Genomic DNA, 15,153 nt, shown 5'->3' with positions numbered 1-15,153 from the left:
CCAATCAGTGTTTAATAACTATAACTTTACTACCAGAGATTTCATCAAGCAATCTGAATTTTGTTTAACAAAACTCAGTGTTGCGTAGTTTAAAATTATATATTTATTATGGAGAATCAAAATTAAACTGTTGGTACAAATGCATTTTTTCCATGGATTTAAGGGTCTGCACACTAATAAACACCAGACCATAGTGTCATTATGTTGACATATTCCAAGTGTGGCCAGATTAAGTCTGTTTGGAGCCTAATGCTAAAGGTACAAAATAATTCTGGAAACACAGCTAAGATTAATCAGAATAACACCACTGTAATATTTAACATCTCATGATTTTCTAATATTGTTTTGACCTAAATTATATTGACATTTTATACAAAAGCTTTCAAAACTATTATGTCTGATGCACCTTGAGAACCATTTAGCAGTAAATAAAAAAGGAGACCATTAAACAATTGTACTGTAGTGAAAAAATTTTAATAAATTTTTTGCCACAGCGACAAAATTATATTTGTAAAACCATACAAAAAATATGAAAGGGTTAAAAAACAATAGAATTCCTGAAGAACTGGCAGTGCTTAATTTTCAGAAGATAAAACTACCTACTACAATGCCCTCACACCTAAAATTTGGAATATCAAAAACATTTGGGGAAACCGTAATTAGGATGAAAAGTATTTACAAAACAGTCATTTCTTTGCTGATCTCCCCCGTCGGTTTTTTTTCTGTGCTCCAATGTCTTCTGCCACCACCTCTGCAACCTTCGCTCCTCGCCGTCCTCTCTTGGCGGGCTCGACGACGTCATGCGAGAGAGTCTTCTCTTCAGTGCTGCTGGCCTCCTTTGTTCCGTCTTTACCTCTAGTGTCAGCCTGGTCTGGAACTTTCGTCTTCCTGCCTCGAACGGCCTTCACCGACATAGCTTTTGGAATTTCATGGCTTTCCAGGTATTTTTTAAATTTGACTGCCTTTTTGGTCATCTTTGGGTCTTGGGCGTCATCCTTTGAGCTTTCGGTGGGATTTGCCTCACCACTGGCCCCATCGTCTGCTTTGGGCTTTGCCGCAACCTGTCTTCCTCTTTTTGCTGGTACGACTGGATCTGAAGCAGGTTCTTGTTTGGGTTCCACCAGAAGAAGAGCTGCACCCCGGCGACCTCTCTTAGCTGGAGCAGTTTGTGAAACCTTGCTTTTCACCGGTGTTGCCCGATTAGGTTTATGGACCTGAGGAGATGGCACAGAGATCTCTTCATGTTCAGGATTCTTGGCAGGGACAGTCTCCTGAGGGATTTGTTCTCCTTTTCTGCCTCGTTTTGGTTTCTCTGTAGCGTCAGCCATTAGTACTGAGGGCTTCACAGCATCTGCTTTAGCTTTCCGTCCTCCTCTCCTGGGCTTTGCAGCACCAGAACTTTGTTCAGAACTAGGTTCCTTTTCTGGGACCACAGTGTCTTCCTTTGTTTTTAGAGGCTCTTGCTCGGGTTTTCTTGTTCTCCGTGATTTCTTAGGTGGCTCCTGATGTTCAGAGGGCTCCCGTGAAGTCACCTTGTCATCCTCAATCTGTTTGTCCTCTTTCAGGAGAGCACGTCTTCCTCTTTTAGCCCTTGTTGGAGGCTTGGTCTCCACAGGGAGACAGGTGTCTTCTGCCACCTCAGTTGGCTCCTCAACATCAGGTTTGGCTTTTCTTCCTCTCCTGGGTTTACCAACAGAAGGAATGGCTTGAGGAGTTTCAGCATTTGCAGCAGGACATTCATCTTTCTCGGGTTCAGTGGATGTTACTTTAGCTTTTTTCCCTCTGAGTGGCTTGGTTGTCACTTGTACTGAGCTTACAGGGTCAGTTGTCTTTTCATTGGACTTCTCTGATATTTGAGGGATCACGGCTTCATTGGAAATCTCAGTTATCGCTTGTGCTTCAACAGCTGGCTGATCAACAGTGTTTTGAGACTTTGCATTTCTGGTTCTTGTGTTCCGTTTAACAGCAAGAGATGCTGTTGCTTCCATCTTGTTTCCTCTCCTTCCTCTGACTGGAGGAGGAACAGGCTTATTGGAGGTCTCCTCAGCTTTCTGAGCTTCTTTAGCCTCCACAGGTTTAGCTCTTTTGCCTCTCACAGATTTCTTCTGAGTCAAGCTAGTTTCTGCAACTTCCGTATTTGCGTTCTCTTCTTCAGGTAACTTCACACGCTCAGCGTCTGATGAGTTAACACTCTTGTCTTTATCTGCATCTGAAAATAAGGTTAAAGTCAGTGTAACGGTATCAATATTCCTAAACTAAACAGGTGTAAACAGTTAATGTCATAAGCGATTAAAAAGGAAATTATGCATTGAAGAATGACTCACTCTTAGGAAGGTTCTGCTCCTGCTGTGCCAGTTCTTCAGGTTGTTTGAGTTTTCTTCCTCGTTTGGGCTTCAGCACTGTTTTCTCCACAAGTAAGGGACCTCCATGCACATCAATGGCTGGCATTGAATCGATCTCAGGTTGTGGGGTCACTACCTCTTCAACAGCAGGATTCTGCTCAAGCTCTATTGCCTCCTCTTGAGCTCTTTTGATAGGTCTTCGTCTTTTCATAGCAACTTTTGGAGACTCTGGGAGACTTTCTTCAACCTCTCTGCTTTCAGGGACTTCTGCATTCCTGCCTCTTGTGTGTCTAACAGCAGGTGGTGCTTTGGTCTCAGATTTCTTTCCTCTTCTTCCTCTAGCTGGTGAAGACACCACGGCATTTTGAGAAGGTTCCGGCAGTTCTTTTGTTTCCTCTTGTTCTGGTTTCACAGCTTTTGCCCTCCTACCCCGAACAGATTTTTTGTCAAGAGAAGCGCTGGTAGAAGTTGTATTGCTCTCTATGACACTTTGAGGTTGCGTTTCCATGGCATCTGATGGCTACAAATGTGAAAGGCAAGAGATACTTGTTAAAACAGAGCAATAAGACAAATTCATTTGGCAAAATACTCAATATAAAGATTTTTCATAATTCATTACAATTGTTCATGCTCCAATTATTACCTTTTCTGGCCGCTGCTCTGTCAGGTAGGTCACTGGCTCCTCCATGAGCTCCTGAAGTCCCTCAAAGTCTTCCACTGGTGGATTTCCTCTCAGTCTTGGGGATTTCATCAACCTTTTGATGCCAAAGTTGTCTTCTACGGGTTCACCCTTCTGTTTGGGAGTTCTTGGTAGCCTCTTCATACCAACCACATCCACAACTGGAGAAGTCTTCTCTTTGGGCGTCTTCATCATTCTCTCAACAGTGGCAAGACCCAGCATCTGGGACTGGTGAATTGGTGTCTGGAGAAGCTCCTTAACACCATCCAAACTGACATCAGAGCTCTGTCTGACATTTGGAGTCTTCAACAATTTTCCCCAAAGGTCTTCAAGAGGTTCCACCTTCTGCTTCGGAGTTGCAAAGATGCGTTTGACCCCAGTGAGACACTCTGGTTGCTCAGTTTTCTGTTTAGGAGTTACCAAAAGATTTCCTCGGATGTCCTCTAAAGGTTCGGCTTTCTGTCTTGGTGTCTTCATGATCCTCTTGATTCCAGTGAGACATTCCTGCTGCACAGGTTTCTGTTTTGGAGTTTTCAAGAGTTTTCCTCTCAAATCGTCAATGGGCTCAGCCTTCTGTCTTGGTGTTTTCATGATCCTCTTGATTCCAGTGAGACAGATGGGTAATTCTGGCTTCTGTTTGGGAGTTTTAACAGAGCCCGCCTTTGGATCTGTGTGTTTAGACTCTGAACAAACTTCCGAGGCAGGAGCATCACCGACAAAACTTGCTTCTTCACCCCCACTGAGAAGGCGCTGGACTGCCTCGCTGTTGTACCTTTGACTCTTTACTGTAGACGCTAAACTCAGTGGAGACACCATCATTTCATCTGAAAGGCAAGTTACATTTTTGAACACCTTCAGCCCTGAACCAGTTTTGGCAAAAATAATTACGATTTTAGTCGGCTTCAATACGCCAATAGCGTCACCTGAAAGGCCAAATTACCTGGCTCCTCCGGGGTGTTCAGCACCGACGGTTCCACCATAGAAGAAGTCGCTATTGGCGTCTTCTTGGCACTGCTCTCACTGACCAAAGACCTTCTTCTCTTCTCATTTACAGGAGTTTTGAACATCTCAGAGAGTCCTGAAATTCAAAGATACAGTCAGTTGCAAAACTGAAATCCACAACATGTGATCTGTGGTGACAGAGAAAGCTACAGCTACCTGTTAAATCTTCATTCATTTTCATGTCCTTTTTGAACAGTGCAGGATTCATGACCACTTTTGGTGCAGCTCCAGTTGGATGTACAATGGTTCTTTTGTGAGCTCTCCCAACAAGGATGGTGGCAGGGGAATCTGCATGTCCAGTGCTCATATGGTCTTTTAGCTTCCTGGCAGGGGTCTGAAAGATTGAAAGGGGAAAAAACCCAGACACTTCAGCAGTAGTTGTGGTTTTATGGTTTTACAACAGATGGAATAGATCAATCTAAAGAACAAACCTGTTGTTTGGGCACAACCTTCTTCAGGGGTTTCTGTATGATCTTCTTTACAGTTGGAGCAACAGCTGACGTCTTAATTTGTCCAAATTTTACAATATTTGCCCAGGAACTTTGAGCTGGAGAGTCAATGAAACACAAATAATGAACAAATATGACTGCTTTGAGTAGCTCAAAGTTCTTTCCATAGTACTCACAAGGAAGCAAAAGTTACTTTCATACTTCAGCATATAACACACCTTTCATTGATGCCCGTGAAATGCCACTTCGTCTCTGAAAGACTTTTACTGCACTCCTGGCAACACCTGAAGTCCTACGTGATGCATTCTTCATGCTCTTCCTCCTGAGAGGGATTTTTGGGGTACCAGCAAGCACAGGCATCTGTTGAGCGACTGCTGTAGTTGGAGAGGGGGTCCTGATACGTGAGACAGAGAAGCGACCTTGGACGGACGGGGTTTGGATGCCTGAATTCAAAGGTGTTTTCACTGGTGTTGTGCTGGTCAAGGCCTTGGGAGAAGCGGACCTGGATTTAGGAGTCTTCTGAGCTGGACTTGTCGCCTTGGGAGAAGCGGACCTGGATTTAGGAGACGTCTGAGCTGGACTTGTCGCCTTGGGAGAAGCGGACCTGGATTTAGGAGTCTTCTGAGCTGGACTTGTCGCCTTGGGAGAAGCGGACCTGGATTTAGGAGTCTTCTGAGCTGGACTTGTCGCCTTGGGAGAAGCGGACCTGGATTTAGGAGACGTCTGAGCTGGACTTGTCGCCTTGGGAGAAGCGGACCTGGATTTAGGAGTCTTCTGAGCTGGACTTGTCGCCTTGGGAGAAGCGGACCTGGATTTAGGAGTCTTCTGAGCTGGACTTGTCGCCTTGGGAGAAGCGGACCTGGATTTAGGAGACGTCTGAGCTGGACTTGTCGCCTTGGGAGAAGCGGACCTGGATTTAGGAGTCTTCTGAGCTGGACTTGTCGCCTTGGGAGAAGCGGACCTGGATTTAGGAGACGTCTGAGCTGGACTTGTCGCCTTGGGAGAAGCGGACCTGGATTTAGGAGTCTTCTGAGCTGGACTTGTCGCCTTGGGAGAAGCGGACCTGGATTTAGGAGACGTCTGAGCTGGACTTGTCGCCTTGGGAGACTTTTTTCCAGGTGTGGCTTTGGGTGAAGCTGACTTGGACCTGGGAGACTTCTCAGCAGGGGAAGTGGACCTTGATTTTGGTGATGCCTTCCCTGTTGGAGTCTTGGGAGAAGCACTCTTTTTGAACTTAGGTGACGGGGTCCTCTGTTCCTAAGGAAACATTTTAAATACACTTTTATGACCTAAAACAACAGCTTCAAGAAGAAAAAGTTTTCACTAACCTTTAGCAACCCAATGACAGAAACTCTCCTAAGAAGAGACAATTTGGGTTTATAGAGAGATAGGCTCCTCCTTGGACTGGCCCCTTTACGCAGTGGAGAGTCAGGTGGCAGGCGTTTGTCAAATAACTCTGGGCTGAGGTGGTCTCCGAAGGAAACTCGTTTCCTTTTCAGGTTTGGTATCGGCAGGTCTTTCCCAAGCTCCTCGCTCTTGCGTTTTTTGGACATTTTCGCTAAGAAAAAACATAAATCTTTACATGAACTTAAATGCAAGCTGTGGTACTCAACTAATTGTTTTGTATGAGCTAATCCAAAAAAGTAAAAGAAGGAACAAAACCTTTTTCAGCAGATCCTGAGTTTTTAGAAGATCTCTTTGGTGGATTTTCCAGTTTGGGAGATTTTCCAGCTTGTCCTTCTTGCTCCATGGACACGCCAGATTTAGCCAGTGTGCATTCCTTGCTTCTCCTTCTGACCGGTGACTTAGATGCTGAAGCCGTTGTTTGCTCAATAACCTCTGAGGCTGTGAATTTCTGAGGAGTTGAGATTCTTCTCTGCTGTGAAGTACCTTCAGACTTTCCAGCTTCGTCCACTGTGGGTCCAGGGCCCTCAGCAGAAGGAACCTGGAAGGTCTTTCCCTGTTTCTTAGCAATCTCTGGGGTTTTACCTTTGGGATCTTCTTCCTTCTTGGGTATGAAAACTACCCCGTTTTCACTCTTCTTGACAACCGGACCCGGTCTTGGCGTGCAGAACTTTGAGGACGGTGTCTGAACCACACTTGCGGAAGACTTGCGAGGTGTCTTGACATCCAACGACTTTTTGATCATTTGACACAGATCATTGAATGGCGAGTTCTTCTCATCTTTCTGGGACTCCAATTCCAAGGTTTTCTCCAAGGATCGCTGGATGTTGTTATAGTTAGCTCCATCTTTGAGATGAGGGTCTAAAAAAGAAAATAAAAATATATTTTTACATGTCAAAGTTACTGTGAAACATTATTTTCCATTTAATTGTTCTTACCAAATAGAAAGGTACTCAAAACAACCATGTTGAACACAGAAAAACAGAGGTGGACTTCATCTTTGTAAAACCTGCTCTGCAGCCCTGACTCGTCGTTCCAAGTGAAGTTTAAGACTGTGGTAAAGCTAGCCGCCTCTTCGAAAAGCCCCGCACACGATATTCACGTGCGCAACAGCTCAAGACATTACGGTACACACATTTACGTGATGTTTTCACAATAAAAGTGCACATCCGGTTCATGTTTGATCTACTGCAAGTAGATTTCCAGCGGCTTCATGTTTAGACTTTGTATTTATGCAGTTACAAAAAGAAATAATGTATTGGAAATAATTGGGGACATTAAGCAATGCTGAAAACTCTCTGTTTCCAGTGACTTCGCTCACTTCTGGGTGACAGAGGGACACCTCTAGAACACAACCAGCAAATGGCAACCACAACTAATGTTTAATTCCAAAATAAAAGCCTGTTAAAAGAGCACGCTTTTATTTTTTCCCCCTAAATTGCTGTGCTTGTTGCTTAAAAACTCTCTGTTTCCAGTAACATCTGTCACTTCTGGGTGGAAGAGGGACACCTCTAGAACACAACTAGAAAATGTCACGATCTGATGTTTAATTTCAAAATAAAAGCCTTTTAGTTTTACCAAAGTTGACATACACATTGCTGAAAAACTCTGTTTCCAGTAACATCTGTCACTTCTGGGTGGAAGAGGGTCACCTCTAGAACACAACCAGCAAATGTCAACCACATCTGATGTTTCATTTCAAAATATGCACTATGATTTGGAGGTGAGTTATGTTTTTTTTGTAGTTAACATTTTTAACTGAATAAACATAACCACATATAACAAACATATAAAAATGACCTTTACATATAGTAGTGCGGGCCGGCTTTACTGTCATTTTCGAAAAGGCGGCTAGCTTTACCGCAGTCTTTTAAGTCACATATTGGGACATGTGAGCAAAATCTCAATTTCATAGTTTGGGACACGTTTGGATCGTCTACTATTGAGAACCTGCACCACTGCAGTGGCTTATTTGTGTTGGACAAAGCAATCCAACATCATAGTTAGATTAACACATCACATAGATGTGTTCCATGTTTAATCAGTTCCTAATTTGCAATAAGGCTCTCTACTCATTATAGAAAGGGAATATATTCAATTACACATCATTGTTATGAAATGACAATGATGCAACTGAGACAAAACCCACTAAAAAGTTTATATCTTTCAATTTTAAAACCATTTGAAATATGTAAAGAAATCTAAAACAGAATACAATACCAATATTTCAGGAATAAAAGAAGAAAGGAATAAAGATATTCTTAGTGTAATAGAAATTCAAGAGTAGCAGCCTCATCAGAATATGTATGTTCATACAAAAGTTGCAAAAGTGTTAAAAATATATAAAAATAACTTTACTTAATGACCTCAGTTTCAAAAACTATATAAATTCTGCACTGAAAAAGTTCTTACACACATTGATTGTGAACCTTTATTCTGTATTTTTTTTATATATATAAAATCTTGTTGCTGTTTTAACACAGCCAATTTCAACCCTCCATTTAAGGCAACAGAGTCCCCAAAAGCTGTGAAATATCCTGTTTGTAAAATGAATGCAGAATTATCTGCGAGTTAAGTCAGTAACTAAAAACCCAAAGCACCGATAGTTAAAATCCCAGCAGAATGTGGAAAAGCAAAGATATTTATCTTCAAGAAGCACTTCCATTCAAGTCAGAAATAAATACTGAACACAAACATTTAACCGTCTTCTTTTATTAAGTGACTAATTTCTCATTCCATGCAAACCAAGAAAGAACCTGCTAATACTTGTCATCTTGTGTTTGGATTTTTATTTTTAGATTGGTACATTTTAATCTACTACCAACCAAATGTGCAGCACAAACATGGGATTGAAGGTTAACAGTGTTACCTGTAGAGACCTCAGAGATTCTCTTTTCTCCTGCGTCCGCGGCAACAACACTGTGAGCCACTTGCTGATCTTGAAGAACCTAAACACATTAAAATTATAATATCTCTAAATGACATTTGATTTATCAGAAATGAAGACTCAAAAATGTGTTAATTGCCAGGCAATGTTGATAGAAAATAAAAAGCTAAAATCACCTTAACGGTTTCAGACTTGGCCCCAGAAGACGACCTCTTCTTCGGTGTTTGTGTAGGTGCATACTCAAACCTGAAATATTGTCGGGGAAAAAAAAAAAAAAAAAAATCACACAATTCCTCATCAGGTTGATGGAAATTGAAGCATGATCACATTAAGCTCTGTGTTTTCACCGGGTTTTATGTCAGAGCATCATTTTGAAACAAATCAATTCATTTCTGTGCAAGCTAACTGCACACATGTCCACATTATAATATCACTGCTGATAAATGGCCACCACTGATCTGCTCAGTAAGGGTTAGAAAGAAACCTGACAAAATAAGAAAGACATAAAAAATCGTATCTAATATTTTTAGTCCTACTGCAACATTTTCACTTCCTGCTTACCTGAAAGAACGATCGACAATAGTTATCACATCACCGTGCTTCAAGCGCTCCGACTGACTCAGAGCCTCGCCGTTGACACGGGTCGGATTGGCTGAGCTCAGATTGGTCAAAATGATCTGGGGGAGGCAAAGAACAGTCAGCGCAAAGCACATCCAACACGACCGCGTAAAGACAGAACAAACGATATTTGCAGGCGCATTCACCTCTTTGTTTTCATTCAAGTCAATTCTGCAGTGCTCCTTGGAAACCTGAGGAAGCTGAATACGAATGTCGCATTCGGTCTTCCTGCAAGACCAGAGGGGAACACGTCAACGAGAGGAGCATTTCAATATGTTTACAGTGAAATGTAATGGACAGCAAAAAATACATCTAAAGGTCACATTTAAAATAATACTAAAAATTATTTAAAATAGACAACTAAAATATATATATATATTTTTTTACTGTTTCCAAGAAAAAAATAAATCAAAAGAAATGTGCAACTGTGCAGGTAATTTAAAATAAATTGTAAGATGTTTACATATGTGCATAAGATTTACAATTAAAAAAAGACCGCAAATATAAATAAAAACTATTCACTCCATTAGACAAAGCTGATTGTATATTCGCTCGCCTTGACAACAGGAACAGAACTTGTGTTTCTTGTGAGATTCTATGCTTTCCTTGTTGTCAAAAATGCACATTTTTGATATTTGTACAGCTGTGAAAATCACAAAGTGAAAGGATGAAAAGAAAGCTAAGATGGACAGAAACGGACTCAGAGAGACAAAGGATAAATAACTGGATGGAAGGTGTAGTGGAAAAATTAAAGTAAGGTCACACCTGCTAGTTGTATTGCTATATGTTTATTCTAAGTTTCAGTATATTCCCACCAAGTTAAACTATTGTGGTTACATGTACAAGGTTGGACGTTGTTTTTCAAAGCTGCATGGGAACCAGTCTGTTTCCAGGCTTAGGATCCTTTATCCCTTTGTATAAAACTCATGTGTTTCTCTGCCTGGCAGAGCTTTTCATCCAGACCTGCTTCATTACTGATCACTACAAGCTTCTCTGTATTGTGCACAATATATGAATAAACCGGATTGAGTGATTTCACTTGAACAGTGCTTGGAAATAGTTTTTTTTTTTCCACGACAAAGGTAATTTACAAACAAATATTCAGACAGAACTATTGATTCATATTTAGAGGATGAGAGACAAACAGCTGGGTGCTACAAGTGGAAGGATACATGGGATAGGTAAGAAATTTAGAGCTTGACATGCAGAATGAAGTCTGAAATTGCAAACATTCATCCACACTTCTTTTATCTTCCATATTTCTATGGGAAGAACCGTTGCTGTTTTATAAGTTCTTCTAAAACAGTAAAAGAACAAAAAACATAGAAAACATTCATTATTTGAGCTCACCTTCCAAACAAACACGACGCAGTCAGAGGAAACTCGGTTCCGTCTCCTCCCCTCCTCTTAATAACCACTATTTTACCATGCAGAGGCATTTTTCCAGCGTTTACCTGAGAATGTTAAGGTAGATAAAAGTTAATGTGTGAGAAATGAGAAGTCAAATTTGAGCTGAACATAGCGGTGGGAACGTGACGTATTGTATTGGAAAACTTAGAAGCATGAAGCCAATCAAATAACTGAAATTAATGAAATTTCGCCGTATTTTACTTTATTGCTGTAAAGGCTCGAGTTAAAACACTGTATCAAGGCCCACGTGCAATGTCGACACAAAAGTTCGCCTTTGTGGCCTAAACTATCAAAAAGAGGCATGAATATAAATATTCTCAGCAGGTAATTATGCTACAAGACGAAATGTGCCCCTTTAGGGCACGTACAGTTTTATCACTTCTCTACAACGTTACCTATTGACGTTAAAGACTAACGTATGGAAGTTTATACAGGAAAAAAAAATGCCGTTAAATAATCATTACCGGTGACCTCTTACCTGTAGATCCGTTCAAATGTACCTCGTCTTTCGTCTATCCATAAACGTATACCTGCTAAAGACTAGAATACCTTTTAATTTTAAAATTCCATAATAATCGGGCTAAAAACAGAACTGACCACCCAACCTACCGACGAGTCTTTAACGTTAACTACAGCAGACAGCCGTCCCTTGTGCTCTGTCCTCTTCCGTAATGTTGCTGCAAAAAATCCCTCCGCACAACCTCACGCGCACAGAAACTCACAGAAATGTCAGCCATAGCTATTTCCCATTTGCTTGTCAAACCTACTCTTTCATGTTGCTGTGATTTCACAGTGTGTTACTTTTTACGCTAAAACTCTAATTTTAACAACAGGTTCCTTAAAGGGACTACTTTGTTTACAAATTTGGCGGAGCAATCTCACTACGTGGAAAGAATCGGAATTTGAAAAATATTTGAAATTCCGCGCGAAGGACTCTCATTGGCTTAAGATCAGCTTTACGAGGAGGGCGGGGCTTAACTACTACAGTGAAGACGAATAATACTTTTTATGCATCATACATTTTTGCATCAAAGGCGCAAGAATAAGTTTTACGCACCTTTAAAAAAAATGGTGTTGCTTTTGACATGGTCCCGGGTTGAGGCGCTATGAAGGATAATTTGTTCCTACAGTTCTCAACACACAGAGACGCAGCAAAATAAACTGCGTTGCAAAGTTATTTTAACAAGCTCAACCACATTTAGAGGTGAAGGCAACACAAGTAGTGAATTTGCCAATCACATGTCCGTAATATACATGATTTTGGTTTTTTAGACTTCGTAAAAAAAAAATTTAAAATGACTTATTTTGAATAAATCAGACCTGATATAGAACGTATCCGTAACATTAATTATTAAACACATTGAGATTTAGGTTAATCCAATATCTCCCACCACAGTCGCTCATATAAAGAGTGAGTTGGACAAAAACACCTGCATTTATGCCATTTGGAAACATGGCAAATATTTAGTTGTAGGTGCTATGACTCATACAGGGGGAGCTGTAACATCCTCTAGCGCCCCCTGGCTACTGGATCACTTAAAACAGGGGTCTCAAACTCGCGGCCCGCGGGCCAACTGCGGCTCTCGGGGCGATAGTTTGTGGCCCCCCGCCTTAATATGAAAGTTTAATGTTAGTGCGGCCCGTGAGTTTTATATAATTGGCACTTTTCAATGTTGTGTGCGGAGCTGAGCGAACTTACCAATCACGGTGGAGTATATTGCTCTCGGGGGCGGGACATCGGCCGGGCCTATTTGCATTTTCTATTTGTCATTATACATGCATTTCCGCGGCCGCTCCCGCTTCACGTGCTTCAGCATCCAGTCTAGACCCGGAAGTTGCTGATCAGTGTAACGTAATTAAGGTTAGGCGCTGTAACGCTTGGGTTGTGTTTAAGGGAGGAGAGGAGGCGGCAGATTCGTCAGGACGGTCAAAAACTCACAACCACACTGGTACTGGGAATTCCACAGTGTTGTCCTTTAATAAATACGCTCTTCACCAACCTTACAAAGCCCGGTTGAACGGCTGCTATATTATCAGACATGAAAGTTGAGCAGCGTCCAAACAACCCGTAACATTACTAAAAAGTTAGGGAGCTAATATGTCCGTCTAGCACGTTTCTCCCACGCTCTCTACAGAGAAGCCGTGGCGCATACTTCTGACATCATTAGCAATACTAGAGTATCTTAAAGAGACACTACACAATTACGGCTGTTACAGCGCCTGACTACGGCCAAATATGGTAATAGGCAATCAGAAAGGTTCGGCTGAGGAGACCGTGTGTGTGAATGCGGCCCAGCCTCACCCAGACTCTACCTCCAGCGGCCCCCGGGTAAATTGAGTTTGAGACCCCTGACTTAAAAAAATAAAAATAATAATAAATTATTAGACTGGCTTGAGTAATAAGTCTTTTTGAAATAGTTACTAGTAAATCATAAGTCTTTCATTTCACCCGCGTTAGAGTCTTGATCCCATACTTTTGAAAAAGAGGAGGGAAAATAAATTATTGAGTTCTGTAAACTGTAAAGCATGACAGGTCCGAGATTGATAAAAGCTGGCAATGAGTCAAACCCAAGTGCTGCCATCTACTGGCCAAAAAGTGTAAGCGCACTACAACTTTCCCAGAAACCCCAGGTACTCAGGAATATTTTAGCAATTCCCCAGACCTCAAATAAGTCAGTAAGTGCAATGCTGAGTAATCATCTAATTTCTCAATGATGTGAGATAAAAATTAAAAATGAAAACATCATGGCAAAATAAAAAAATATAAGTTTGTACAGTTTCTACACTAAGGAAGCGCATATGTTATATATTCATACTATAGACTAAACCAGACATCTCTTTCTCCGTTGCAGTAAATAAGAATAAAACCAATAAGGTGTTTCTGTATTCAGTTTAAAATGTTAAATTAATGTCACTTGCAGTGGTTTGTTTCTTTTGGCTATCTTTGCTGGTGTTGGTTGTCAGTGACTGTTGGACAACTGTAAAACCAGAAGTCTTATGTGATCCATAATATAACATTTCTCTAATAAAAATACTTTTTATATTGGTTTTGTGAAATGCTGAAATTTCTCCGAATTCCGTGTAACAGCTACACACTTGCTGTGGCAACACAGAGTCAATTCCAGGAACTTCTCATGGCGTTTTGCTTAATTGTGTACCAACATTAAGAATATATTTGAGAAGGTATTGAAAAAAAGTCAGATGCCAGAATGTGTTTACCTTTATGTAAAACTAAAATCACAACCAAATGATAATGTAGACTGGAATTTAAAACAGATAATTCTATTCAAGCCTATTTTTAGTACCTAACTATCAGCTAATTTCCGGACATATTTACAAAAACGAACAAGAATAAACTCTTAAAAACATATCACCGTGTATTAATAACCTTTAGAATTTCAGTTTTGGAATTGAATGCAATCAATATTTACATCAATTACACACTTCGCAATGGCTACAGAAGAACAGATTATTATGAAATTTACCAAAAGGATGGCAGACGGAGACATTTCATTATTAAATGTTGATTTTATTTACTTTTTTAATCCTTTTTTTTTTTTTTTTCCAAAGTTCCTTGATAAACTTGACAAAACTGCAACGTATTCCATACTTCTCAAGCTGACGGTGTGTCTGTTCTCTGTGAAAGGGGGCGGGGCGTTGTGCGCTGTTCTGGACACAGTCCTGAAAGGATGAAAGCAGCTATATATATATATATATATATATATATATATATATATATATATATATATATATATATATATATATATATATATATATATATATATATATATATATATATAAATGAAAGGTACAAATCACACTGGCTTCCTTTGTTGCAACATCGTGAGGTTCAGAGTCCGAGTCTCTCTACACGAGTCCTGGCGGGCCAGGCTTTAACAAAAGTGGGTGTTTGGAGGAAATATTCGTGTGTGGGTGGGGGGTGTTCGGGGGCAGCGGGGTAGGGCTCAGTAGCAGAAGTGTGTACACATGTGCATTTGTGATTGGAGGCTTTAGGGATCGCATCACAGAACAAATACAAGCAACAGGCCAAGCACACATAAATGGTTCCTTCCTGAGACATTGGTGCGGTACAGTAACGATGGTCCGGACGGCGCGTTGTTCACGGTGGAGGCGTTTTAGTGTGAAGTGGGTCACAGGGCGACCGGCTGCTCCGGATCTGACACACATTTCTGTTGTGAAAGCTGATTGGTTCTGGGGAGAACTTCTGTCGGGAACCTTCTCTGACAGACGCCAACTACAATCCAGTCCCGCCCCGTTCAACGCAAACCCGTTCATTCAGAGTACCGAGAACATGGCAAGTGTTTAACACAGAGCGCATACACACTCCCTCACATTAATACA

At 41.1% G+C, this 15,153-nt stretch overlaps 1 protein-coding gene across 5 annotated transcripts; it reads right to left on the bottom strand.

The window, feature by feature from the left end:
• Positions 1-584: 584 nt before the first annotated feature.
• On the bottom strand, positions 585-11,436 carry mki67 (marker of proliferation Ki-67). 5 transcript variants are annotated; one of them, XM_032574449.1, is made up of 16 exons: positions 11,270-11,436; positions 10,732-10,835; positions 9,528-9,609; positions 9,325-9,440; positions 8,940-9,009; positions 8,746-8,824; positions 6,135-6,737; positions 5,801-6,030; positions 5,061-5,729; positions 4,691-4,958; positions 4,455-4,570; positions 4,180-4,357; positions 3,962-4,099; positions 2,986-3,845; positions 2,325-2,862; positions 585-2,209 (listed from the first exon to the last, which is right to left on the bottom strand). In XM_032574449.1, exons 2-16 carry the CDS (start codon positions 10,818-10,820, stop codon positions 687-689), a joined length of 5,559 nt encoding a protein of 1,852 aa, XP_032430340.1. In that variant the 5' UTR covers positions 10,821-10,835; positions 11,270-11,436; the 3' UTR covers positions 585-686. The 5 variants fall into 5 exon arrangements, with proteins under 5 accessions (XP_032430340.1, XP_032430339.1, XP_032430335.1 ...); XM_032574448.1 differs by having other exon boundaries at positions 4,691-5,468; positions 5,571-5,729; XM_032574444.1 differs by having other exon boundaries at positions 4,691-5,729.
• Positions 11,437-15,153: the final 3,717 nt, after the last annotated feature.

Source organism: Xiphophorus hellerii, chromosome 10, assembly GCF_003331165.1.
Source record: "Xiphophorus hellerii strain 12219 chromosome 10, Xiphophorus_hellerii-4.1, whole genome shotgun sequence".
Lineage (NCBI taxonomy): Eukaryota > Metazoa > Chordata > Actinopteri > Cyprinodontiformes > Poeciliidae > Xiphophorus > Xiphophorus hellerii.
Note: the sequence above shows the minus strand (reverse complement) of the source record. Positions and strands in the feature narration are given on the sequence as shown.

What these genes read in the sequence shown, in the direction of transcription:
- mki67 (XM_032574444.1), bottom strand. Translation starts at nt 10,820, where the DNA reads ATGCCTCTGCATGGTAAAATAGTGGTTATTAAGAGGAGGGGAGGAGAC. An exon ending in ATTGTCGATCGTTCTTTCAG is followed by an intron (nt 9,010 to 9,324) that starts GTAAGCAGGAAG and finishes ACAATATTTCAG; the next exon opens with GTTTGAGTATGCACCTACAC. An exon ending in AATGAATGAAGATTTAACAG is followed by an intron (nt 4,100 to 4,179) that starts GTAGCTGTAGCT and finishes TTTGAATTTCAG; the next exon opens with GACTCTCTGAGATGTTCAAA.